Consider the following 27654-nt stretch of genomic DNA (forward strand, 5'->3'; position numbering starts at 1 on the left):
AATTTCTCGACCTAAAGCTTCTCACTGAGGCCTTCCGTGACCTTCTGTTCATGCGCCCCCAGGCCCCCAGCCCTTAACCTGCTCTGGCCATAGCACTGTTGTTCTATGTAGCGCTGTTCTGATGCTCACATTTGCTGTTTGTGGCCTGTCTTCTCCCACTGGAAGGGGGAGCTCCATGAGGAAAGAGGTCGTCGTCTGTTCTGCTCATGGATGTCTCCCAAATACCCTGATGGTGTCTTGGCATAAAGTGGATGCTCAAAAAAATTTTTTTGAAAGCAGTGAGGAGAGAATTGAATCTTTATAGGGAATAGTGGTATAAACAATCTTACTCAAAAGAGCTTACATTGGCTCGGTCATTGCCATAACCTTTTTGTGAGTGTGGGACGTCTTTCAACTAAACATCATCTGTCATCTGTAAAATTGTTAATTTGAGTGGGACAGGGGAGGAAGCTATTTAATTTGTAAACTTCATTTTATCATCATATAAGAATCGTAAGCCTTGAGCTTAGATCCAGTTTTATTTATACCGAAGGGAGAATATGACAAAAATTTTAATGAAAATAATTTGTCAATATGGGGGACCTATTTTTTTCCCTTTAAAAGGAAGCATGCGTCTTATTCAAATTGGACAAATGGCTTTAAATAACTAAACTCCACTGTGGGTAGATCTAGGCTGTAAATTACAAAGGAAAAAGAGGGCTGGGACAAAGGGCAGGTGGCTTTGTTCTCCGGAGAGGCTGTTGTCTCTGGTTAGCTCCAGGAGAGAGGGTGGGAAACATCTACTGTCAGGGGCAAGATTGAGGGGGGCCAACAGAAGACAAAGTGTTTACTGCTGAAAACCCATTCTTCCTATAAGAGCAATGGTGCCTTCAAAAGTGGACTTTTCCTCCTAAATATAAAAAGTGCAGAATTTGATTTTGCATAAAGAATGGCATTACAATACTGGATAAAATGTGTACGTCCAAAATAAAGTCTGGGCAGGGGAACGAGAAAGAGAAGAATTTTCTAATTAGTAAAAAGTTCAGGGAATATTTTTAAAAGATTTCTAGAAATTTCATGTGTTCATTGTATTTTAGGCAGAGAGTTGTGGGGAATCAGTACAGGAGCTTAGGCTGATGAAGTATTTTAACTGAAGCAGGTCTCTGTTTGCATAATAACATATCAAACCTAGGGTGCCTGGGTGGCTCAGTTGGTTAAGCATCTGACTTTGCATCAGGTCATGATTTCACAGTTTGTGAGTTCCAGCCAGCATTGGGCTCTGTGCTGGCAGCTTAGAGCCTGGAGCCTGTGTCTCCTTCTATCTCTCTGCACCCTCCCTCCCTTCCCCCCTTCCCCCCCCCCCCCCCCACGCAAGCACTCTGTCTCTCTGTCTCAAAAATAAACATTAAAAAATTGTTTTTTAATGTATGAAACTTAAATCTCAAGTATCAACAGTTTCTTGAACATTTTACTTAAAGATCCACAGTATGCTCTCTGAATTACCCACATTCCTTATAATGGCAGCCAGGTAAATTGGCCTTTATTATACCTGCATTTAAAAAAAATTTTTTTAATGTTTATTTATTTTTGAGAGACACAGTGACAGAGTGAGAGCAGGGGAGGGACAGAGAGAAAGGGAGACACAGAATCCAAAGCAGGCTCCAGGCTCTGGGCTATCAGCACAACGCTCGATATGGGGCTTGAACCCACAAGCTGTGAGATCATGACCTGAGCCGAAGCTGGATGCCTGGCTGAGCCACCCAGGCGCCCCTGTTGTACCTGCATTTTAAGACCTAGTACTTCATTAACGATTCTAGGCGTTAAAGAATAAAAAATTTAGAAAAAAAATCACTTGGGGGCTCCCAGGTGGCTCAGTTGGTTAAGTGTCTGACTCTTGATCTTGGCTGAGGTCATAATCTCAGGGTTCATGGTATCTAGCCCCACATCAGGCCCTGTGCTGACAGCCCAGAGCCTGCTTAGGATTCTCTCTCCCTTTCTCTCTGCCCTTCCCCCACTTGCATTCTCTCTCTATCTTGCTCTCAAAATAAGTAAATAAACATTTTAAAAAATGGTTAAAATGGTAAATTAAAAAAAAAAAGGATGTTAGACAATGTCATAGTCAACTTTTGCCGCAACGGTGCCACGTAACAGGCAGCCCCAAGAGTCACTGGCTTACCACGGCATTTGTGTTCCTCGTGATGAGCTTCAGGGATGCTGCCTCAGACTGTGGGCTGTGGAACTTAGCTCCAGGCTTTGGGTGGAGTTCAGGTTGGCTCCACGTGTCTCATTTGGGGGCAGCAGCTTCACAGCAGTGACAGGAGCACAAGAGGAAAGGTGCAAACATGTGAACCTTCTTAGACCTGGAATCAGCATGGTTATTCTGTCTACTGAACATTGCATTGGCCAAATTGAATCACATGGTCAAGCCCAAATTGGAGTGGGTGGGAAAAGAGTACTCCACCCACTTGAGCACAGTGCTGCACCGTCCGGTGAATGGGGGAAGGGGTGAAAGATTGAGAACATCTATCCCCCTAAGTCATGCCCTGAGAACATGGTTCTGATACCTGGGGCTGGAATGCCATGGACCGGGATTCCAGGAAACATAAACTGCAGGGAGTCCTGTTTGGTAGAAACAATAGCTGTAAAATACATTCAAATACATGAATAAGTTTCTGTTGTCCCATCTGGAACACGATGGTTTGAGTCCCTTAGTGCGGACCGCTGACCGCCTTCCTACCTGGCACGTGAGCCACAGGCCCAGCCAACCCTGCCATCCAGACCTCCAAACCCACGGCAGCCTTCTGCCCTTTGGAGCAGGTTCCTCTGAGCATGTGCTTGAAGTTTCAGAGATATTTTAAAGCTTACTGTCTGAAGTGTTTGGCCAAAAAAACACCCCAAAATTTGAGACGACTGTTAGCAATTCTTAGTGCCAGTGATGAGAAACAAGTTTGTGGCTTCCACAAATAGTCGGGAGGGTGGTTCATATTAGGAACTGGAGCCAGCAGGCTGCGTATCCCAGCAGTTGTGCTTAGCAAGACTCGTGCATGAGATGCAGGGGGGCGGTTTTGATCCAACAACGAAATGATTTACTGTCTTACAGACTGAGCGGCCATTGTGGTGAAGATTGATTTCTGTAAAGGATATCTCCTTTAAAGAGCTGTAAATAAAATGCCTTATGGGTTTTTGGAGAACATTCCTAATCTGCGTTCTCTTACCTGGAAAGCCCCATGGTGGCTTAGGGAAATAATAAAATGTGTTTTTTCAGCTAAACATGTGAAAAGGAAGAAGTGAGTGACTACTTCTCGGGTGGCTAGGTACTTCCACGTCCACTCCCGAGTGGGAGGAACGTAGCTTGTCAGTCTGAAAGCTGCCCCTTTAAGACAAACGCACGAAAGATGTGAGTCGACCTTACGGGGAGACTGGGAGACGGCCGTGGGTGGCAGAGCGCTACCTGCCTATTTCGTTTCAAAAATTGGTACAGAGAAGTCGCTGCAGGAGGTTATTCTGGCTTCCAGGTCTCCTGGAGTTAGGCACCTCCTCACCGCTTCCTTGTTCTGGGCACCCCGGCTTCAGCGTCTCCTTGTTGCTCTCATAGCAGATGAGCCCTCTTTCTCTCGACTCTGTCCCCCACCTCACAGCTTGCCTTTGAAGCTTCTCTCGGGCCAGAAGCCAATTTCCCCCCGTCTGGTCATCCCTGGCTTCCTCATCCTGGTACTGGAATGTCGCCCCTATCCTGCCCAGACTAAAAGCCAGGACGCTTCATGTGTCCAACCATGACAGGTGGTCTGAGGTGAAGCTTTGGAGGCCAGCCCAACCAACTATTCTTTCCTAATATAACAAATGGCTCCCCCCCCCTTTAGTTGAGAGAATTTATTGTTTTTATTTTTTAATTCCAGTATAGCTAACGTGCAGTGTTATATTAGTTTCAGGTGTACAATATAGGGTTTCAACAATTCCATGCATCCGTCAGTGCCCATCATGATAAGTGACCTCCTTCATCCTACTAATTTAATGAATATTGACAACGTAAGTGGATTATTATTAGTAGTAGAATCAGTACACATTGCCATGAAAGCTCTTAAGTGTCTGAAGATATGAAACTGCCTGGGGGAGTTGGGGAAGAATTTCTTTGAGAAGGTTTCATTATTACTGGGTCATCACAGATAAGTAGGACTTTATCAGGCTCCAGGGCTAGGGAGCAGCATTTTGGACAGAAGGAAGAACACTTACAAAGTCCACACCAGAGAGTATTTTATAAGCAGGGAAGAAATGCTTTTCCCATCTCGGCGTGTGTGGCAGTGGGTTTGATCTGCAACATGATCAACATGTCCCCAACATGTCATGGGGAAGCCAAGGGCTCTTCGAGTGGCCTTGGTGATTCTTCAGTTCCACAAGTTTTTATCAGTTCCGGAGGCAGCACGTCCTGTAGTTACAGTGACTGATAGACCCCAGTCCCCTACCTAAAAGCACTCATCATGGAATCCAGCATTTCACAGCAAACCAAGGACTGGGGGCTGACCACCAACGGCGTAGATGGGACGGGTGGGAGCAGACGATAGCGTTAAGTGGGAATCGCTTGACTGGGGACTCATTCTGCAAGTGGGCGGTTCATGAATCTCTCAAGTTACTCCCAGTGCCACCCTGCTGCCCAAGGGGATGTGTGCTGTTGACCACAAGGATCACCGGGCTTCCCTGTGTTTCCGAATCGCGGCCATTTATGAAAATGAACTCAGAAGGCACCTGAGTCCAAGTGGCCTGTGAGAGGGACTTTTTTGTTATAGGTTCACTGGGGGAAGAACGGTAGGAGCTGAGGCGCTCGCCCCGAGACCCCCTCCCTAGCACCCTGAGCCGCACCTATGAGGACAGGTTCTCACCCAGCCTCCTTCCCCCAGGTATGGAGAGCGCGATCACGCTGTGGCAGTTCCTGTTGCAGTTGCTGTTAGACCAGAAGCATGAGCATCTGATCTGCTGGACCTCCAGCGATGGCGAATTCAAGCTCCTCAAAGCGGAAGAAGTGGCCAAACTGTGGGGACTCCGCAAGAACAAAACAAACATGAACTACGATAAGCTGAGCAGAGCCCTTCGATACTACTACGACAAGGTAAGCCCTCGACCTTAGGGAGACCGGGAGACGGCCGTGGGTGGCAGAGCGCTACCTGCCTGTTTCATTGATGAAAGCAGGTAATCACGGGCCATGAAGCAAATTAGAAAAATCAAATGGAGTCAATTAATGCAGGGGGGTGGCGGCTGGTGGAGGGGAGAGCTGTGTTCTGGGGATTTGTTTTCTGGAAGCCCTTTGGGTGTTCCTGTGGGTCAGATTGTGTTCCCTCTGCGTTTTCACCTGCGATTGCTGCAGACCTCTGCTAACAACAGAGATTGGGGATGGGCCTCCCCATCGTTAGGGCCTCCCTCATCATTAGTTGCTTGAGTGACAGGATGAATGTTAAAATCTAGAAAGTCTGTTTATCCTGGGTCTTTTCCTGGGAATTTGGTAGCTTGGGCAAGTTCATTAACAATCTAGTGCCCCAGTGTCCTCATTTATAAAATGGTTGATCCTAGTAGTTCCATCTTGGGATTGTTACGAAGACTAAACACGTACAGCACTTAGAATGCTTGCTACCAATCTGGGGTTTGCACCTTTCGTGGGAAATTTCTCTCATTGAAAGAAAAACCATTTTCCTTTTTAAGTCTCAGAGATGAGTCAGAGTGCTTTGTGAGGCGATAACACAGCATAGTTGCCAAAGCAGGGACAGTTGGGGTGAGTTTTACTGCATTTCTGGAAAAGCAGTTAATGCACCTGCTGGGGCAAACTTATTGCTATTTAGGGGTAATCATTTCAGGCCTGTGATTTTGGCCATTTCTGCGTGGATCTGTTGTTGCTGTATATTTAGCCCCATAGACATAAAGACTTAGAGTCCTATTAAGGGTAAGCTTTTGTTCTGGTTTTACTGTTCATATTGAAAGGTGAATTAAAAGCTGATTTAAATATTAGTTCCTGATCTATATTTAGTGCCTGCCTTTTGCCAACCTCTTTGGAATTCAAGACAGAAGGATTACACATCTCAGGAAGTGGAGGCATCATTAATTATAAAGTGTTCCTTTATATGATCGTAATTACATATGATTATGTCATTGAAATGTTAAAGGTGCTTTCCTTTAATGTAGCAATTAATTAGTTCTGGCCTAATGCAGAGTCCTACCAAGATGTGAAAGCGCTTCTTGCAAATTGCCTGGTCTGAAAGACTTGCAGAGGGTTTATTGTTTTGCATTTTCCCCCAGGTTCTAAGTTGCACAATGGGAATTGGGGCCCTCTGAAGGAAAACAGTCATCATGCCTTTTGGCAGGGGGCCTGAAAGCATGGATTTGAGACTAAAAAAACGTATTGTTTTAAACTAAGGTGTCAAAGGTATGGAGTCCTGCCTCAATATCTGTGACTCGTTCTCTCTCTTCTTGTGGCTTGGGCACTGGAGCCGAGGATCATGTGTCTTCAGCATGAAGGAAGGTCATGGGCTGGAAGTGACTCCTCAAAAGACGAGCAGAACCATTGCTATTTAGATTATACTTGATCTCCCTCGGAAGACCTTAAATGTCTAGGGAAAGTAATTTCAGGGCCTCCCGTCACCGGGTGTGTTTTGGTACCTTCTGTGTCTAAGGCACCGTGCTGCTGCCCTTGACTCATTTAAACTACAACATCCTCCCGAGATGGACCTGACGGCCTCTCCTGTTACACACGACACAGGAGGGCTTTGAGGAGAAACATGCCCATGCTCCTGTCCCCAGGAGACAGTAGTAGAGCCAGGGTTTGAACCCGGCTTGTCTGCCCACATTCCTGGCCAAAAGGCATATGCCGTACCTTCTGGGCCGTTTCTTTCCTTTGCCTCCTGAATATTTGAGTTCCAGGTAGGCAGTCAGGTAGCACAAAAGTTATATTTCTGTTTATTATCAAATACTGAAGAATCCTGGCGTGCGCCGTGCCTCAGGTTGAGCCCATGGCCCTGGGTCCCAATGGCCAGTGTGGTCTACTCACCCTGTTGTCCTCTTCCTCTCCCACGGGGGCCGAGCTTGAGGTTTGGCCACGTGACCTTTGAGCAGCCAGCTGGTGCTAACAGAGCAGGAGCAGCTCTTGTCCAGTGTGTCACGCAGGCTTGGCCACCAGGGCAAGATGCTTTATGTCCTTCCTTCCACATGCGTGCTCAATACCTATGTGTGTACACGATACACACGTGTACACAACACATGTGTCATGGGCACACTATACATGTGCGTGCACAATATACACGTGTATATGTAATACACATGCACGGACACACTATACTTGTGTGCACATTATACACGCTTGTATGCCATGTACGTGTCTACGCAACAAACATATGTATACACATGATATGCATGCACACAGCATAATATACACACACATATGCAGTATTTTTGTGCACACACTATACACACGTGTGTGCAATGTACATGTGTATGTACACGGCGTGCATGTGCATATATGTGATATACATGTACATGTATACAGTATGCATTCATGCACACAATGCGTGTGCAAAATACATGCACATATGCATACACAGTATATGTGTATGCACAACTATGTGTACACCCAATATACGTGTGTGTGCATGCTGTATATGTGTGCATGTACACAGTAAGCATGCATGTATGCATGCATGTATACACAACACACATCCAAAGGTACACAGTACACATGTGAGTATATGCAATATACATGCATGTGTGCACAGTACACGTGTGTACACAATATACATGGCATGTATACAATACACATGTGTGCACATGGGCATTTGAATCTTTCTCATGAAATGTTCTCAAGCGATGAGTAAGTATGATCATTAGGCTCCTGATACAGTTTAAAATGCAAAGGGAGGCAAGAAAGGGAGCAGAGGATGAAGGGGAAGCGGGGAGTGGAGAGGGCCTGGAGTGGGGAGGAAAAAAAGAGGGGAGGGAGAGGAGAGGAGGAAGAGAGATGGCAACAGTCACAAAAATTTTAGTAGATTTTACATTTCACAGTGAACACTTCTTTCGACTTTGCCGGAGTTACTCTGTGACTGTATCTATATGTTGAACCATAAGAAATTGCTGGTGTCTGACTATTTTTGACCCACAAACATGGCAGGGTCACATGGTTTGGGTTCTAACCTGAGAGACAGAATTGAGGAGGGTCTTTGTGACTGTGAAGCTCCTGGCCCTATGGCCACTCATAGAGGTGCCCCTCCCTCACTGCTGGCGTTCCTCACAGTGACCTGGCTCTCAGAGTGACCCTGCTGCCCTTTGGTGTCTTCCTCAGCCCCCTCCTCCATCCTTCCGTCCAGTGCATCCTTGGCTTCCTTCCTAAAACCGGTAAAACAGTAGAGCCTGCACCATGGGGCAGCCACGGGGTGGTGCTGGGGTTAGCTGAGTTCACACATGGTCAGTTCAGAGAACAGTGCTCAAAATACATTAGGTGCTACAAAGTATTAGCCAGAGTAATGATTCAGATGATATTTTCCTTGTAACTTGAAAGCTTGAGACAGGTGCACAGAAGAAAATTAGGACCTGTGTACCTCCTTCCCGCACGAGCACACGAGGTCTGGGGGTTAACAGCTCCTGTCGCATATGAGCTACCACGAGTGCTTTGTCGTCATGCTTTTCGGTGGCTAAAGATGGATGACCACGGTTTGTTTACCCAACTGCCTGTCTTTATTTACGTGTGCTGTTCTGAAATTCAGCGACTAAGACGCTTTAATAGTTATTTGTCTATTTATTTATTTAATGTTTACTTTTGAGGGAGGAAGGGAGGAAGACCGGGGGAAAGGCAGAGAGAGGGAGAGAGAGAATCCCAAGCAGACTCTGTGCTGTCAACACAGAGCCTGACACGGGGCTTGAACTCAGGAACCATGAGATCGTGACCTGATCTGAAATCGAGAGTCGGATGCTGAATCGACTGAGGCACCCCAAGGCGCCCCCAAGATGCTTTAACATTTAAATGATGCTTCCTTGCCCCTCTGAATCAAAGTGCACGCCTCTCCGTGCACCCCCAGTTGGAGCCGGTCTCCATCTTCCCTGTGCTCCCTGAGCAGCCAGCAGGGGTGTTACACTCTGCTCTCCGGGCTGGAGTCCAGCAGTCCCTCTGCCTCCGAGTCTCAGTTCACCCATGGGAGAGGAAGCATCACCGTAGTGCCTTCCCTCACTGGATAGTGTGAGGATTAAATGTGACCACGTGTACGAGGTGCTCAGCACAGCGTCAGGTACCTGTTAGGTAGACATTCGATATGTGCTTGTCATTTCTCTGATCTGTGCTTATGAAATGTACTGCATTGTGTGACAGTCGCCTGGTTATAGAGCTGTGTTCCTCACAAAACCATGTTCACTGTGGTCTCCCGGCTTACCCACTTTTGTTGTCCTGGCACCTTGTATATGGTCTGGCACATAAGAGTTGCTCGGTAAATGTGAAACGAAAGAGCGATTGGATAACGTAATGAAGCAGACGCTACCCAGATACAAATCACTTATGTAATGAAAGGTGACATTAAGTACACGCTCAACTCACAAACAGAGTGTTAATGTCCTGGGGCTGTCGTAGCCACAAAGTGTGGGGTCGGGACAACAGAAGTCTATCGTCTTGCAATTGTGGAGACCAGAAGTCCGAAATCAATGTGACAGCAGGGCCGTGTTCCCTCTGAGACCCTAGGTAAATCCTTCCTTGCTTCCTCCTAACGTCTGGAAGTGGCTGTTGGCCCTTGGTGTTCTTGGCTTTTAGCTGCATCACTCCAGTCTCTGCCTGTCTTGTCACGTGATGTTATCCCTGTGTGTCTCTGTGTCCAAGGACACAGAGTTCTACGGGATTAGGGACCACCCTGAGGACCTCCTCTTAAATACATCTGCAAAACCCTATTTCCAAGTGAGGTCACATTCACAGGTACCAGGGGTCAGGACTTCCACATTTTCGTTTCGGGGACATACTTCAATCTGTAACGTATACATGTATTTCAGACACTACTAGGCTCTTTTAGTTTTACAGAATTACAAAGGGGGAGCCTTGGAGATGATGGTTTGATGCAACACCCTCTGAAGGAAAACTGCGTCCCATGACATGCACAGTGGCTAGACCCAACAGCAGGTGTGAAGCTAGATTGTGTGCCAGGCACATCATGGCAGTGGCACTGTGCTGGGTTCCCAGGGTGGAAGCAAAGATGAAGATGAGTCTGGCCTTGGAAGGAGTCAGGGTCGTTGGGAATTCAGCACCTTCCTGCTCTGCGAGAGCCAACAGTTCTAATGGAGGACTTGGGTGGGAAGAAGAGACCACCCTGGGGGCGCCTGGGGGGCTCCGTAGGTTAAGCGTCTGACTCTTGGTCTCAGCTCAGGTCTTGATCTCAGGGTCATGAGTTCAACCCTGCGCTGGGCGTGAAGTGTACTTAAGGGGGGAAAACAAAGACTACCCTAAAGCTCCAATCCTGGCTTCGCAGCGCCTGTGGCATGAGGCCCTGCATTTCTGTGGCTTGCCCATCACACGTGTGTTAGGGAAGGCTGGACGGTCAGGATCTGCTGCTGAGCACTGCCGAGAACCTGCTGCCCCATGTACAACGTTTGAAGAGGCTGCTGGGCAAACCCACGTAGAATCCCAGGAAAGGAGCGATGCCCAGGCTGGGATGCAGCATGTTTTGTGTCTCGGGCCTGGACTGAGGGCCCCTGGTCAACTTGGAAACATGCAGGTCAAGGGAGGAGCCTGTGTCTGAGCCCGCGAGCACAGAAAGCAGAGCTCCTTGGTGCTTGGGCAGTTCAAAATCACTCTCCCCAAACCGCGTGTTTCCTGCGGTCTCCCTGTACGTCCTAGGACATGGCTTTGTTCGTTGTTGTTCTGATGGTTGGATTTTGGGGGGAGGGTTTGTTTTTTACCTTTCTTAGAGTCTTCTGAACTGAATCTTCCGGAAGGTCCTTTTACAATCCGATGCGATAGTAAGGATCTCTTTCAGAGATTTTCCTTGTTAAAAATTTAACAACTATTTTTCACTCTTTAACATCAGACAGACTTGGTTTTTAAATCTATCATCTTGGGACGGAGAAGCGAGGGGGGTCAAAGCCCAGAGCACGCCCGTAAGTGGCCCCGTGAACTAGCCACACCCGAGGGCCCAAGCTCGAGGCACGTGAGGCACTGCCACGATTTACAGCATCTGTCCACCTCTTGAGTAGCTTCTGGGTGGTTTTCAGTCACATGTCCATCTCGTTCTTTCACCCTTTCTTTCACCTCTGCCTTTTTTCTTCCCTGGCTCAGCCTTTCCTTTGAAAACATACCCCCTGCCCTTGAATGGCTCCAGGGCTGGTCAGGGAGACACAACTGCCAGGCAGTTATAATAGAGCGTTAGTCTGGCTGTGACACCAGCATCTGCCAGGACAGGGGAGGGAAGTAAAGGCAGAGAGAAAGCCCCCGGAGGGCAAGACACCTGCCCCAGTGTGGAGCAAGGAGAATGGGTTTCAGGCTGAACCAAGTTGGGAAAGGATATACTGAGAAAGGGAACAGCATGTGCAAAAGCAGGGAGGCGTGAGAGAGTTTGACTTCTGGTTTCCCAGGGGAATTCCCAGGCTTTTCCAGGGAATGAAGGGGAGGAGGGGGAGGGAAGAATGAGTGGGGAATAGAGCATGGAGCGTGTTAATGCTGAAGAGTTGGAACTTCGTGGCGAGGGCTGAAAGCGAGAGAGTGCCGTGGCCAGATTTGCATTTTAGAAATAAAAATCTTTGTCTCTTCTTGCTCTTCTTGGTGTTGATGCTGCTCCAGTCGGCACCTCCCCCCCCCCCGCCCCCCCCACCCCCACCCCCCCCCCCGCCGCTGATCTTTTTGGCCAGTTACCACATACGGATCTCTCTGGGCTGGCTGAGTGGGCTCTATCCCGCCTTCAGGTCGGGGTGTGCACCCCCCCTCCCAGGGGGAGAAGGAGCCCAGTGGGGCTGCCGCTTGCTCACCCTTGCACACGCAGCAGCTGACTTCCGTGGAAGAAGCCCCAACCGCAGACTCCCTGAGCTGGCTGCGGGAGACCTGGAGGCTTACGCAATCCCTGTCCTTTTTCGTCCAGCAGAGCTCTTGTCCTTGTTGTTGTTGGCGGTGAGCATTCATCCCAGGGGAGGCTGGAGGCTTTGCCAGCTCCCTTCTCATCAGGAGATTGAAATGGCGATATGATGAAAAATCCTCCTGTCTCCACAGCAACATCCCGGCTTATCCTCACAATGTACCCAACGGTCTTTGCTTAATTGGAAGAAGTTCAGGGGAGAACAGTCAAGACAGAGTCATTGGCAGCGTATTCCTGGAAGTAGAACGCGTCACCTTCTTAACTTAATTGGATAATTCATTTTAAATTGGGTGTGCAATCACGACAGGAAAATGTTCGTGTTAATAATACATATCGGAGACCGCCTGCCTGTGCCAAGAAGCCTGGTCCTGGCAGAGTTCTTTAATTCCCCAAAATAAATTTTACAAAGATAAAACGATGTATTGTCTGTCAGAGTGGAGAAGGAACAAAAGTCCAGCAAGCATTTGCATCCTGGAACTTTCTAGAACACTCTTGTTGGTTGTGAAATTCCACAGAAGCCCCATGTATCCTGGGCTGTGTTCAGGAGTGTTTTGTACATCAAAGTTGTGCCCCCCTGTGCCCAGCCCTGGATCTGAGTGTTAAGGGTCTGGTGTTTCTGTTGGGTATTTTTTTTTTCCCTTCCTGTCACATCAAGCTGCTCAGATGGTTTGAAGTACCACAGATGGTAACTACACTTTGCTTGGGGGCCGAGGGGAAAACTAGGGACTTTCTGGAAGCTTTTGGTCCTGGAAGCTGCCTAGACCGGCGCGGGGTGGGGCGGGGAATGAGCTGGTTGCCTCACGAAGGTCTTCCAGCCTGGTCACACTGCCCCAGGCGTGAGCAGCCGGCCGAGGGGGCTGGGCTGTAGGGGGGCACCGCACGTCGGTGGGGGGTGCTGTCTGTTCTGCACATGCTTCCAAGCTAGTTTCGTGGTGGCACTCAGCGTCCCCCCCAAGTAGGGCCGTTGCTAGGAAACACCCGGAGTCTTGAGGACCTTCAACACTGTGTTGACGGGGCTGCTGTGGACCGTGTTCAGCTGCCAGTGCTCCCTGGCAGCCTGGCCAGATCCACTTACGTCAGGCAGTTGCCCAAGCCCACACTGGTTTGCCGGCGAGAGTGTTCCTGCTTCTGGGCGGCTTCTCGCTGCGGGAAAATTCAGTGGTTGTGTAGACACGCTGACAGAACCCTTAACGTTCCCATCATACCGCCCACCACCCACCCACCAGCCCAGCTGCTCCTCTGGGCAGGCCTCCTCCCCACCTCCTGCCTGTGCTCTGACAACAGTTTACCCCGGCTCCTACCCCCTGTTTGTGACATAAGGAGCGGAAGCTCGCTTGTGTGGAGGATTTGTCTTAAGCCAGCCCTGTGGTAGATGTTTTTACATTTATTGACTCATTTTCTAACATGTGAAAGGCCTATCGTCACAGTTGGCAACGGGCCCATTTTAGTGGTGGGATACTGAGTCTCCGAGAGGTTAAGTAAGAGACTCGAGACAGAGCAGCTGGTAAAGCAGCAGAACCTTCCGTCTAGGAGGCTTGACCCCCCTCCCCCCCCCCCCCCCCCCCCCCCGTTCATGCTGAGGATTGTGAGGCTGGAGGATCGCACAGCTACAGAGTCACGGGCCCAAACTTGAATCCCGCATTCCTAATATCGCTGGTTATTACCCCGGGGTAGGTAGAGAAAGGAGACTAACCCCTGTTTGTTCAAAATGACAGTGGAAGAACTGCTGGCTGAGTTCTCGGAGCCAGCTGAAAATGTGAGGTTTGGCAGCCCCGGACCCTCCCCCCACCCGCTTCCCATGTGTCCAGTGATGCTTCCTAAAGAAGCCAGAGCAGGGCAGAGCACCCCCCTGCCTGTGCACCTGCCCAGCATCCTACAGCCTCTTGGAAAGACTCCAAACTCCCTCACCATCTGGCCCCAGCCAGACTGCCTCTCCCGCACCACCCCAGCCTGCCACCCGTCATGGCACCTACTCCGACCTCATCCTTCCCGGGGCTCTCCCTCCACTTTTCCTGCCTGGCCCACTATAGCTCATCCTCGGATGCCTCTCTGCTTCTCCTCCACCTGATGCCTGCACTTGGCGTTGTCTTCTCCACTGTGTTCCCCTGCCCTTGTGCCTGCCTCACTGATCGGGTGCTGGCCTTCCTTACCATTCCTCGTGTCTGTGCATCGCCTGGCACGCAGTGGGTGCCAAAGGAACGTAGGACGGACACGGGATGGACGAGCCTGAAGCAAACCTGATTCTCTGTAGCGTAGAAAGAAGTCCGTCATCTTGGAGTGTCAGCACTGCCAAGGACCTAAGAAACCTGCCCTGCTTGCCTGCCCGTCCTCCAGTAAGTGAGGAGGAGGTGAATCTGAAAATCCATGGCAAAGGCAGGGTGAGAACACGCTCCCAGACCACCTGTGGCTCCTGGCCCCAGCGCTGGAGGTGGCTGCTCAAAGTCATTGTTGGCAACTCCCTGCCCCGCAGGGCAAACGGGAAAGCATGTGCTGGGGGAACGGTTTTACATTTGGTTTTATTAACACTCCAGAGGCCTTTAATAAAAATACCCTTGAGTGTTGAAAGAGAGCCAGCAGGGAGACAAGACTCAGTTCCAGGGGAAGCAGCCACAAGCCCGGAGGGGATGGAAAAATGCTCTGAATGTCCACTTGCAGGTTGGGCATCCGGCCAGGCTCCTCTTGTTCACAGGCCCCCAGGATAGCACAGTAACTCGGGTGGCGAGGGTGAGGAGCCCTCCAATGTCAGGCTGGCCGAATTTGGAGAGACGGTTCACACGGCAGTTTAGCAGTGCCAGAGAATAAAGAAATCTCAACCCAAACCACAAAGAAACCTCCGCCGGGACTCCGCCAATTCGAAGACAGAGTTGGAGCCCTTTATTGGCAGCACATTATTCTTAGAAGTTGGAAGGCGGATGTGTGTGTGTGTGCATGTGCTAGTGTGTGTGCTCCAAGCTTAAGCTTTAGACAGAGGACAGCCCTGGCATCATCTGTCTCGGTGCCTTTGGTAGCCTGGCCGTGTACAGGCAGGCCAAGCTCTCAGGAAGGGCCATGCCTCCCTGCCATGCTGGACAGAGCCTTTAAGAAGGGAGGGTGGTTATGTTTTGGTGGCTCAAAACAATAGAAATTTATTCTCTCAACATCCCAGAAGCCGGAAGTCCAAAATCAAGGTGTCAGCTGGGACATGCTCCCTTTGAAGGCTCTAGGGGGGAATCCTTCCTTGCCTTTTCCAGCTTCCAGTAGCCCCGGCAGCCCTCGGCGTTTCTCGGCTGTGACTGTGTGGCTTCAGCCTCTGTGTCTGTCCCTCTCCTTCTTCTGTGCCTTCTTCCCTGTGTGTCTCCCTGTGCCTTTCCTCTTGTTGTAAGGACTCTACGTGTTGAATTTAGTGCCCACTCTCTCCCCGGTGATTCCAGCCCAATATTCTTAACCGAGGACATTTGCAAAGATGTTGTTTCTAAATAAAGTCACATTGTGAGGTGCTGCGTGGAAATGAATTTGGGGGAGGCACTGTTCAACTCACTAGGGAAAGGAAAGACTGCCCCAGGGAGAGGCAGCTTAAGTTGGTGGGTCGGAGTCCTCACACAGCTGTTCCTTAGGATGGCAGGTGTGAGGTGAGCCTGTCCACGACAGATTCGCAGCGGAGCTCCGTATGGCCCTCCAACTGCTCTGTGTGCCTTTGGGTTCAGATGGCAGTGAGTAAGAGGGGCCAGATGCAAGCAGCCGTCAGATGCTTCAGGGACAGAGGCCGGATTCACTTCCTTTTCTGTTCCTCAGGGCCTACCAAGGAGCCTTCCATATGAAAGCGTCTGAAATGTTGTTGAAAGAATGCTTGCTTGTTAGAGAGGAGGAACTTTGAGCCTGACTCCTACAGTGAGTACTTGTTCTAACTTTGGAGAGAGGACAGTCAGGTTTTGTGTCAGGAAAGAGTGAGTCAGCCAGTGGTCTGGATGGGAACCCAAAATGAGGCGCTGAAGGAAGGGTGTTGGCTGGGAACTGGTGGCCCAGAGACACGTCTCCGCTACCAGTTTGTGAACTAAGCTTGGCGCCTCACGTCCCTCATCTGTAAAATGGGTGTCAGCATGTTGTAAGGATTATGTGAGATTATGTGTAAGCCTTCAGTAAACTATAAGGTGAGGTGCCCAAATAGGGAATTCGGATTATTTGAGGGGCGCCTGGCTGGCTCAGTCGGTAGAATGTGCCACTCTTGATTTTAGGATTGTAAGTTCAAGCCCCATGTTGAGTGTAGAGATGACTTAAAAACAAAATCTTAAAGAAAAAAAAGAATTTGGGTTACTTGAAGGCAGAATCCGATGAAAAGACACTGTGATACAATGGGGATGCTATACAATTAGATCATTGCTTGCTAAGCAGAATTGCACTGGATGGATGAGAGGTCCTGCGTTGAGGACGTCTGAGTGGGGCACTGATATATATTGATTTTTTAGGAAAAAAAAACCAATACCCTGTGTAGTATTTTTGTTCTGCCTTTAGAGGTGAGCAAATGGAGGCCTACGGAAGTTCAATACCTTTCTCAAGGTCAGAGGAAGTAGAGAAACTGGGATTTGCAGCCAGCTCCATTCCCCCAGTGCTGGTTCCTTAACATCTGCCCCCCCCCCCCCCCCCGGGATCCGGCCTGTGGACGCTCAGAGATGCTGGTCCGTGCTCCCCATGCTCACCTGTGAACACTTCTGCTGCTTAGTGGGGGCCACGACCAGGCTGTGGGTGTGGATGCCAGCTTCCTGCTCTTCTTCGGTCAACCGTATCTCTTGGCTGTCACCCGCTTTGAGGTGGGCTTCTGAGGTCCGGTCTGCTGCAGTGGAGCCGCCGGGTCCCTGGTGCCTCGTGCAGGGTGACCTGTCAGGCCCCTCCTCTCCTCTGTGGGTGGGCAGAGGCAGTTGTATTTCCAGCTAAGGAATAGACTTTAGCGAAAGCTGGTCTTCCTCACGAGGAGCCAGAAATGACCTTTCCTAAGGACCTTGCTTCCTTAGCACAAAGCTGGTTTTCCCAGGCTCTCTGCAGGTACCCCCCACCCCGTTACTCTGGAATGCAGAGCCCCAGGGTCCCAGCCTGCTGACTTGAGCAGCAGCCTCCGAGCCAACAGTGGCTGCTTTCTGGGGGAGGGCGTGGCAGGGACAGGATTGGTTTAAGCTTCATCTCCACCCTTTGCAAAGCTGCTGGTCTTGGGCTGGTAAGTGTTTCTTTCAGAGCCTGCTTCATTCTTGAAAAGAAAAACAAAGGGCTTGATTTGACAACTAGTGCATATGAAACATATGTTATTTAATGTGAAAATGCAGAGAAGCAAAAAGAAATATTACAAATCACTGGCAATCCTACCACTGTTTTATCATACATCTTTTGAGATTTTTTCTTTTCTTTTATATAGTTATTTCTTTAAAATAATGGAAGCATCCCATGCATGCTGCTTTTTTCACTTAATGTGCGTTTATTTTTATTTTTTTAAGTTTACTTATCTATTTTGAGAGAGAGACAATGTGAGTGAGGGAGGGGCAGAAAGAGAGGGAGAGAGAGGATCCCAAGCAAGTTCTGTGCTGTCAGCGTAGAGCCCGATGCAGGGCTCGAACTCACCAAACTTTGAGATCACGACCTGAGCCAAAGCCAAGAGTCTGACGTTTAACCAACTGAGCTACCCAGGTGCCCCTTCACTTACTGTACATTTATTTAAAGGCATAGGAAATGTTCACAATGCACTGTCGTCTTCAATAGTCATGTGGGGAGCACCTGGGTGGTTCAGTCAGTTAAGCATCCAACTTCAGCTCAGGTCATGGTCTCACGACTTGTGAGTTCAAGCCCCATGTCTGGCTCTGTGCTGACAGTTCAGAGTCTGGTCCCTGCTTCAGATTCTGTCTCTCTCTCTCTGTGTGTGTGTGTGTCCCAAATATAAACAAACATTAAAAAAATTCTTAAAGTAAAATAGCCACATGGTATTCCACTGTAGGGCCCTCCCAGTATTTAACCCACTCCTGTGGGACAGGAAGTTGGGTATAACCTCCCTTCCCATCAATAGCCTTGACTTCTTCATCTTTAAAATGGGATCCCAGTGCTGGGCTGTGGCTGTTCGAGTATGGCATGTGGTAGGCTCTCGTAAATGCTTGCTTCTTGCCTTTGCTCTTTCTGGCCCCGGGTTCCTTTCATGTAGAGTATCTACCGTGGTGAGATGAATGTCCTCAAAATAAATCCATCCTGCTTCCCCTGCCCAGGGATCTTGGTGACAGGCGTGCAGGGCCAGCAGCCCGCACTGCCCTCCCCTGGGACCCAGCCCCAGCAGACACCGAAGAGCGGGGCTGCTCCCTCCTGTCTGGGCAGTGTGTTTCCTGCTCTGAGAGGCAATGGAGAACAGCGGAGATCGGCTGGAGTGTCTGCTTAGTGTCTGTACCGCTTGCCGGGCTAGACGGGCTGCCTCTCTTCCTCCTGAGCGGGACACTTGGATTCCACATCTGCTGCCCTGAGGGCCAGCCCCCTCCACCCCACCCCTGAATTCGTTGGAGTGTGTGAGGTTTTTTTCACAGTGCATGTTGAGTGCTGGCCATGCTAGGTATGATCTGCTGTAAGCCTTGCGTCTATTTTTTGTCTGAACCCAACTAAATAAAACATCGTGTTTCCTCTGTTGGTCGAGATATATAAACCAGATGTAATTCTGTCTTCCATATGACCCAGCTCAGTACCCAGAACTGTGGCTAAAGTAAGGGGAATACACGCAGCCTTCTATGGGTTTAATTTTGACGATTTATTTGTCACTGGGGTGGATACAGAGTGGATTTTATGTTTTGTTTTGCTTTCGCTTAAATGGGAATGTAAAAATAATAATACTAAGAGCTACTGTGTATTGTGGGCTTATCGTGTGTGGCTATGTCAGGTGTTCTGCTATAAGCTTTAAATGGATTATTTCATTCAATTTCATGAGGCAGGTGGTAGATCAGTCCCCATTTTATAGATGGGGAAACTGAGACACGTGGCTGGTAAGAGACAGGAGCGGTAGTTGAATTCACTCCTTATAATCCCAGTGACAGCCTTTGTGACACAGTCAAGTGGGCGTGTGTGGAAGGATCCATCACTCTGTCTTCTCAGCCCTGTTGCTGCTGCTGTTGGATTAGGAGAAGGTTGGGCTGTTAGGAAGAATCTCCTGCATGGCCTTTCCTGCCGTGTTAGTGAGCCGCTGACATTTTCCAGTTTTGAGAACAAGACAGGTGAATTGCAGAATCAGAGGGTAGGAGTCCTGCCGTTCCTGGAAGCCCTCAAATGGTGGAAAATCAAGGGAGCTGTAGTCATACCTGTGGAGAACCCATAACTAGTCCGGCTCCTCCTTGGTCCAGGAACGGCAGTGGGGAGGGCAGGGGAGCACTGGGATAAGAAGTCTGAACACCAGAAAGCTTGATGCATGACCTTAGATCACAACTGGGGTGCCAGGGCAGAGCCAATGCATGAAGCACATATGTGCTGAGTCCATGGATAAGTGAAATTAAAGTGTATTAAACTCTCTTAGGGGGCGTGGGGTTGTAGTGTTTCGCATATGGCCCTCGGTGTCTGGGAGTTTTCTGTTTGAAAATGCTAGCAAGAAAGCACATGTAGTTATACATGTGGGACACATTCACATGCAGCCTGAACCAGCCTGGGGATTAGCCACAGAAAATTGCATCTCTCATGGGGTGAAGCCTCTGGTTTCCTGCCCGGGTCAATTCTCTTTACAGTGAGAGTCATTCATTCAACAAACATGTAGTTAACTTAATATTATCCTTAATAACATCAAAATTCAGAGGCTAAATTGAATTCCTCAAGCATCTCTTCATTACCTAGCACTGCCTACCATTTTTTTAAAAAGGTCACAATACTTAATAGATGCATTTCTAGTTTATCCGCTCTGTGGCATTATTTACACAGGCTCTTTCTTTCTCTTCAGTGGGAGGAGAAAGCAGAGTTGAGTATGTGTGTACATGTTTAAACCACACTTACGGACACCTCTATTTTTATCAGTAAGCCTGGACCCTGTCAGGGCAACAGACAGCACCGGGGGAAATGGAAATTTGACTTGCTCTCTGTGTTTTCCATCCTGTTAGCATGAAATAACTAAGGGAGACTCACTGGCCCCTCAGTTGCCAGAGGTAGCTGGTGGGTCAGGAAGGATTCCTTTGCACAGGATGGCCAGCCACAGTCCTACCCCCAACAGGCTGCTTGCCCTTAGGCTCCTGCAATCTCGGAACACCAACTGGGGAGTGGCAACGGTGGGAGCAGCTTCCCACTGTCCCCTGGAGCTCCCACTTAGCGTGTGTCAGGTGGACGTTCTTTTCCCCTCCTCAAGTCCGTCTCTTCCTGGCTGCCTGTGATCTCACACAGAATGCGGGGTCAGGAGTCCACCCTGGTTGTGAATATATACTTAATGGGAAATGACCAGCAGGGAGGCTGATCTCACATGTGTAAAGGGCAGCAGATGTGTGCAACTGTTGGTCTAAAACCATGTTGGAGAAAGTCACTTAGCTCAACTGGACACAGACAGCATTGGTCAGGTTACCAGGCAACTGTAAGCAACACATACTTGTGGGTCTGGGAGGAAGGGGTGAAAAAAAACGGACTTTCTGTAAATACTCTCATCACTTTTCATAATAAGAGCCTGTCCCCAAGTGCTCCTCTGTCCTGAATAGTCTCAGCCTGAGTCTTATGTCACCTTCCATTGTGGCCAAGCACTCTGGAATCAGACTGCCCGCGTACTAGCTTGTGACCGGAGGTAATTTATACTCTGAGCCTCAGTTTGCCCATCTCTAAGATGGGGATCATAATAGTTCTAGTCACTCGGAGGATTACATGAATTCACAGCGGTCAAATTCTTAGTACGCAGCCTGATAGATGATATGTGCTCACCAACCACTACCTATTATTCCCCTATACTATGATTGTTCTCAGCAAACTTCTCCTGGGGCAAACTCTTGAAAGGAAATCTCCCTTCGGAGACCACAGAGAGATCTCCAAACATACATGCTATTGAGGTGCTCTCAGGGTCTGTCCTGGAAGTTAAGGGGCTGTGACGTCAGCTTCCGGGCACATACCTCCTCTGAGTCTACCTACTACCTAGGTCTCAGGCCATGAGCATCCTGGTTGGGGGGCTTTCCTTACCAGCTCCCCTCCTGAGCAGATTTTCCTGTGATGTGTTAGGCTCTCAAACAGTGGGGCTACACAGTGCTCTGACCTCCCTCCTGCACCCTCCACACACCTTCTTGCCCGGCCTCATTTCCAGAGGTTCTAGATTATCTAGGTAGCCAGATCGACTCCATCTTTTTTCTTTTTCTTTTCTTTTCTTTTTTAAAGTCTACTTATTTATTTTGAGAGAGAGTGCGAACAGGCGAGCGGCAGGGAGAGGGAGAGAGAGAATCCCAAGCAAGTTCCACAGTCAGCACAGAGCCCGATGTGGGGCTCGAACTCATAAACCATGAGATCATGACCTGAACTGAAATCGAGAGTCGGATGCTTAACCGACTAAGTCACCCAGGCGCCCCATCCATCTTTTCTGATGGAATAGACCAACAAGCCCCTCCCTGGTTCTTTCCAAAGGTTCTTCCTCCTTTTGGTCAGCTCCTTAAATCATCTCCATCCCTGTCACTATAACCTTTTCCTAAAAAGCTCTGGTGGTGTCCTGGCAGTTCTCCCCACAGAGGCAACAGCTACTGAAGGGCCCCTTTTCTGTGGTTGAGTTCAGTAACCTTTGCGGAAGCTCCTTTTTTATATTCAGAGTAGGGTCAAGGCAGTCACCATCCAGCCATAGAAGGCTCCCACTGTCTGCCATTTAAACATGTAAGTGGTTTGGATGGACCTTGAGGGCATTATGTTAAATGAAATAAGAAAAAGACGAATACTGTATAATCACTTACATGTGGAATCTAAAAGAGCAGAAGTCTTAGAGAATAGAGTGGTGGTTACCAGGGGCTGAGGGGAGTAGAAATGGGGAAGTGTTGGTCAAAGGGCAAAAACTTCTAGCCATAAATGAATAAGTTCTGGAGATCTAAGTTATAGATGGTGACTATAGTTAACAATACCCTACTGTATACTTGTAAGTTGCTAAGAGAGTAGATCTTAAATGTTATCACCACCATCACCACAAAATGGTAATTATGTGAGGTGATAGGTGTGTTAACCATCCTTATTGTGGTAAACATTTTGCAATGTGTACGTGCATCAAATCTTCATATTGTACATCTTAAACTTCACAATGTTATATGTCAATTATATCTCAGTAAAGCTGGACAGAGAAGATTTCTCATGTTCTGTTTTAAAGAAGCAGTTTCATTGAAGTATAATTCACATACCATCCAATTGACCCATTGAAGGTATACCCGGAATGGTTTTGAGTATATTGATTGTGTATCCAAAAGCACAATAAACTTTAGGACATTTTCACTACCCCTCCCAAACCCTTACTTTTTAGTGTCACCCCGCAATTCTTCCACATCCCCCTCCCAAATCCTAGGAAATGACTAGTCTACTTTTTGTCTCTATAGGTTTGTCTCTTGTGGACATTTTATAGAAATAGAATCTATCACATATGTGGCCTTTGGGGCTGGCTTCTTTCACTCAGCATAACGCATTCAAGGTGCATCCACAGTGACGTCCATACATCATGCCTGATTGTGGCTGGATAATCTGTTGTAGGAATATTCCACATCTTGGTTATCCATTTGTCAGTTGACGGTCATGTGAGTTGTTCCTTATGTTCTTTGGAACACATCAAAGCCCCACTCTTTGAGACTGCCTTTCAGTTCCCAACCATTTTATCAGGAGGCGAGGCCTTTTTGTTATTTTTATCACAGCCCCAAATTACTCCTTGGTTTCCTTACGAATATAATCCCTGCTCAGATGTTATGTTTTGAATACCCATAATAAAATTAAAGGTTTTAAAGAGAAAGTTTACAAGACGTGCCTGAAGAAACTATTCAGACCATACAGTTTCTCTTTTCTTCTATGTAATTATTTAGGCTCTAATAATTCAGGCAGTTCAGAGGGATGTTCAGACTGGCTGAGGACAAAGAAAGTTTTCCAACCCTAGGGAGAAAAATGTTCGTGAAAACCAAAAATACTTTAGCAGCGGTAGACACCAGGCGAGCATGCTTTCTGTTCACTGAGAGCCCACTCTGAGTCAGGTGGCTCCAGTGACACCCTTATTTAACCCTGTCCTACTGGGAGCAGATTTCTCCTAGGTGCTGGAGCACCGCTGAGATAATGCCAAGCAGGCCCAGGTGGGACTTGCAAGTTTTGCAAATTTCTCTGAAGGTTTGTGACTTTTTCAGCTTTGCTAGTGTTGAGTGTGCAAATGAGATCAGATGGGGGTATAAGTGGCATTCCGTGAGTTAAATCGCGGTCCCCAGCACCAGGATGCCAGGCACTAGAATTGTTCAGCTTTGAATCTGAAAGTGCCCAGGGGTGGGAGCCTCCTGTGTGTTGGTGCTGAGCAAAGATTCACCAGGATTTGCGTTACTGGGATTTCCGGTGCTGAATGGTGACATTGTGTGTCCCTCCCTTAGATACCTGCCCTGAGGGATTCCTGCTCAAAAATCTCAGTGGCATAGTAAATATGCCCTCCCCTCCTGACCGCTAGATAAATTCACTTCTGGGATTTGATGATCTGTCTAAGGAAAAAAACTGCAAATCAGAATGCTGTGATGTAACAAGAGGGAAGGCAAGAACATAATTACAAACCCAACGATTGCAAAAGGAACATCAGCATTTAATTACATTTTGTCTCTATGGTATATTTGGAAGTTGCTAAGAGAGTAGGTCCTAAAAGCCCTCATCACAAGAAAAAAAATTTTTTTAATTTTTTTAAATGTTTGTTTTTGAGAGAAAGAGAGCATGAGTGAAAGAGGGGCAGAGAGAGAGAGAAGGAGACACAGAATCTGAAGCAGGGACCAGGCTCTGAGCTGTCAGCACAAAGCCCAACATGGGGCTCAAACCCACAAACTGTGAGATCATGACCTAAGCGGAAGTCAGGTGTTTAACTGACTGAGCCACCCAGGCACCCCAGAAAAAAAAATTTAAACTGTGTGGTAATGTTAATTAGACTTATGGTGGTGGTCCTTTAACAATATATGCAAATGTCAAGTCATTACTGGTACATCTGAAACTAACAATATTACATGTCAATTACATCTCCATTTTGAAAATTTCACCTCTGGGAGCATCGGGATGGCTCAGTCAGTTAAGCGTCCACCTCTTGATTTTGGCTCAGGTCATGATCTCAAGGTTCATGAGATCGAGCCCCACGTCGTCGTACTGAGTGTGGAGCCTGCTTGGTGTTCTCTCTCCCTCTCTCTCTGCCCCTCCCCTGCTCATGCTGTCTCTCTCTCTCTCTCTCTCAAAATGAATAAATAAAACTTAAAAAAAATGAAAATTTTACCTCTACTAAGGGATTCTTTGATTCTCTCCACTCAAATTATTGTGGAAATGTGAAAAAGCTTAGGCTTCAGAATGAGTAGATCTTGGTGGTTCTTGGGCAGATGAGTCCCCATCTCTGAGCTTGTGTCATAAGATGACACGTTCCACCCTGCAGGAGGGTGAGTGTGAAAGCAGATAAGAGCTTGTGTGCAACACCCAGTACACGGTAGGTGCTCACTAGGAGCTACTACTTCTAAAGTACTTCTCCCCAAAATGATATATATATATATATATATATATATATATATATATATATATATATATATATTTTTTTTTTTACCCTCACTCGTACCGAAGTTTTAGGAGGAACAGTTTGTAAGGAACCACTCTGAATCTTTTTCCCACAGGATGGCGCTGCTGACTCTTTGTGCTTGAGGGAAGACCATCTTTGTCTCCTGGAGCACCTTGGACCCCACAGACATTTGATAGATATTTGCTGATGTTCCAATTTAATAAACCTCAAGAACGGTATAAAGCCTTTCATATGAGGTCCCTTCTCCCAACGGGATGTGAAAACTTTTGCAGTGATTATTGGTTTTCATTTACATCTTAATGTGTGAGGGCTGGAGCCATAAACTGAAGAACCGGAAGTAGATACTAGCAACTGGAAATTCTGTGGGAGTGATGTAAATATCAAAGTAGACACTTTGTTTTTCCTCCAGTGGCTTTCTTGGCAGAAAATTAGAAAGGAAAAAATGGCTACATGATTTAAGAAAACATTGTGGTGTTTGGTGATAATAGCTTACATCTCTGTAATGCTTTCCAGCTTGCAGAATGCTTTCCTATTATTATTTCATTGAATTCTCGTAAGTGAATTACCTCCCAGAGGTGGGTAAGACAATACTGCATCACGGTTGAGGAAATGCTGCTTCTACCACTTACCTACCGTGTGGTTTATGTGGGTTATTTAAGCACTGCAAGCTTATTTCCTGAAGTTTTAAAACGAGAGTTTAATAATTTAGTTTTTAGTTAATCATACCTTCCTTTTAGGGTCGCTGTACAGGTTATATGAGACGATGCGTGGACACTGCCAGCCCCCTAGTAAGTGCTGAATAAATGGTGACTTACGACATTAGGTGTGATAGTCCTTCACAGATGAGGAAACTAAAAATTTAGACAGCCAGTTTGCTAAAGATCACACCGTTAGTAGTCAGAACAGGAAGCAAATCGCAAATCCAGTTCTGCTGCCTCCAACTTGAGTCCTCTTTCCACTACACCTTAGCCAAGAAGCGTGAACCAGGAGGAATATTATAGGGCTTCTGCCGGCACAACTCCCCGTGACCACGCACGTCGTACTCCGTATCTCTGGTGCATTGATCTTTTCAATGTCTCCTTTTGTATTCACAGAACATCATCAAAAAGGTGATTGGGCAGAAGTTTGTGTACAAGTTTGTCTCTTTCCCGGAGATACTGAAAATGGACCCTCACACGGTGGAGATCAGCCGGGAGAGCCTTTTGCTGCAGGACAGCGACTGCAAGGCGCCTCCCGAGGGCCGCGAGGCACACAGACACGGCTTGTCAGCCCTCAAAAGCGCAAGTCGCAACGAATACATCCACTCAGGCCTGTACTCGTCCTTCACCATTAATTCCCTGCAGAACCCACCAGAATCCTTCAAGGCAATCAAGACAGAGAAGCTGGAGGAGCAGCCAGAAGACAGCCCTCCCGTGGAAGAAGTCAGGACTGTCATCAGGTTTGTGACCAATAAAACCGACAAGCACACCAGCAGGCCCGTGGTGCCCCTGCCCTCCACCTCTGAGGCCTTCCTGGCCTCGTCCGCCTCAGCCAAGGTCTCCTCTTTAATGTTGCCAAATGCCGCCAGCATTTCGTCCGCTTCACCCTCCTCGTCTCGGTCCCCGTCCCTGTCCCCCAGCTCGCCCCTCCCTTCTGAACACAGAAGCCTCTTCCTGGAGGCCGCCTGCCATGACTCCGATTCCCTAGAGCCCTTGAACCTGTCATCGGGCTCCAAGACCAGGTCTCCATCTCTTCCCCCAAAGGCCAAAAAACCCAAAGGCTTGGAAATCTCTGCGCCCCCGCTGGTGCTCTCTGGCACTGACATCGGCTCCATCGCCCTCAACAGCCCAGCTCTCCCCTCGGGATCCCTCACCCCAGCCTTCTTCACCGCACAGGTAAGAGCCGTCCCTGTCATCCGGGCTGCACGCCAGACTCAGTGGCATGGCAGAAAGGAAGAAAGAGCAACCAAAGCAACTTCCTTCTGCCCTTCGAAAGATCACCTTAGGGCCCATAGACCAAAGTCACGGTGTAGATGTGAAGGGAAGTTACTTTTCCATCCCCAGACCAAGGTGTTCAAAGAGAAAAGGTTTGGGATATCGACTGCAGTGTGACGCTCGATTGGTTTCTTGCTGTAAGTGGCTGAAAGTGATCATAATATGGAGCATGTGTCCTGGCCATCAAAGGAGATCCAAACAGTCATTTCCTAGGGAAAGTTAAGCAGGCCTAGTGACGTTTCAGAAGGCGTTTGGGCTTTGTGAAATTTGTATGACAGAGCCCTCTCTCGGGGCACCTGACAAAGTAGCTGTTTGTTTTCCGTTAATGAGAAGATAGATGTTAACCGATACTGCCAGTGCAGTCATCAGGGTGGATGTGCCTTGTCCTGTATTCTCTGACGAGAAATGTAAGGGCCACACCCAGTGGTGAGGAAGAGATTCTTCAATAAAAGCAGTGCTCCTCTGACAAAACCCAGTTTCACGGGTCCACATCACGAGGGGGAGGAAAGCAAACTTGTGGAGTAAGAAAGTCTTCAGTGTTATTGACTCCCACGAGAAGGCAGCCTTTTCCGCTAAGGTGCTGGTTGTTTTGTTTTGTGTTTTGTTTTGTTTTGTTTTTTAAGTAATCTCTACGCCTGATGTAGAGCTCGAACTCACGACCTTGAGACCAAGAGTCACATGCTTTACCCACTGAGCCAGCCAGCCGCCCCCGGACTTTTCCTTTAAATACGATACACAGATGCCCTTTCTTGTCCAGCTGGCAGTTGTAGGGCAAAGGCAGAGCAGGTGCTGGTAAACCCCATCTCTGCTTCCTCTGGAAAGTGGGGCACACTTTGGTGGCCGAGGTTAGACATATTGGCTTTGGGGTCACGGACCGGATTCCGTTCCTGGCTACGCTGCTTGGTGGCAGTGTGACGGTGGGCGCTCGCTCCCTGAGCCTGTTTGCACATCTGTG

General features: G+C 48.2%; 1 protein-coding gene across 2 annotated transcripts in view; it reads left to right on the forward strand.

The window, feature by feature from the left end:
* Positions 1-27654, forward strand: part of ELK3 (ETS transcription factor ELK3) — a 67869-nt gene that overhangs the window by 22767 nt on the left and 17448 nt on the right. For both annotated transcript variants that reach the window (XM_043562186.1, XM_043562187.1), the window contains exons 2-3: positions 4872-5080; positions 25821-26600. In XM_043562186.1, the coding sequence (XP_043418121.1) occupies positions 4874-5080; positions 25821-26600 (987 nt within the window). In that variant the 5' untranslated portion in view covers positions 4872-4873. The remainder of the gene's footprint in view (positions 1-4871; positions 5081-25820; positions 26601-27654) is intronic.

This window comes from Prionailurus bengalensis, chromosome B4 (genome assembly GCF_016509475.1).
Source record: "Prionailurus bengalensis isolate Pbe53 chromosome B4, Fcat_Pben_1.1_paternal_pri, whole genome shotgun sequence".
Classification (NCBI taxonomy): domain Eukaryota; kingdom Metazoa; phylum Chordata; class Mammalia; order Carnivora; family Felidae; genus Prionailurus; species Prionailurus bengalensis.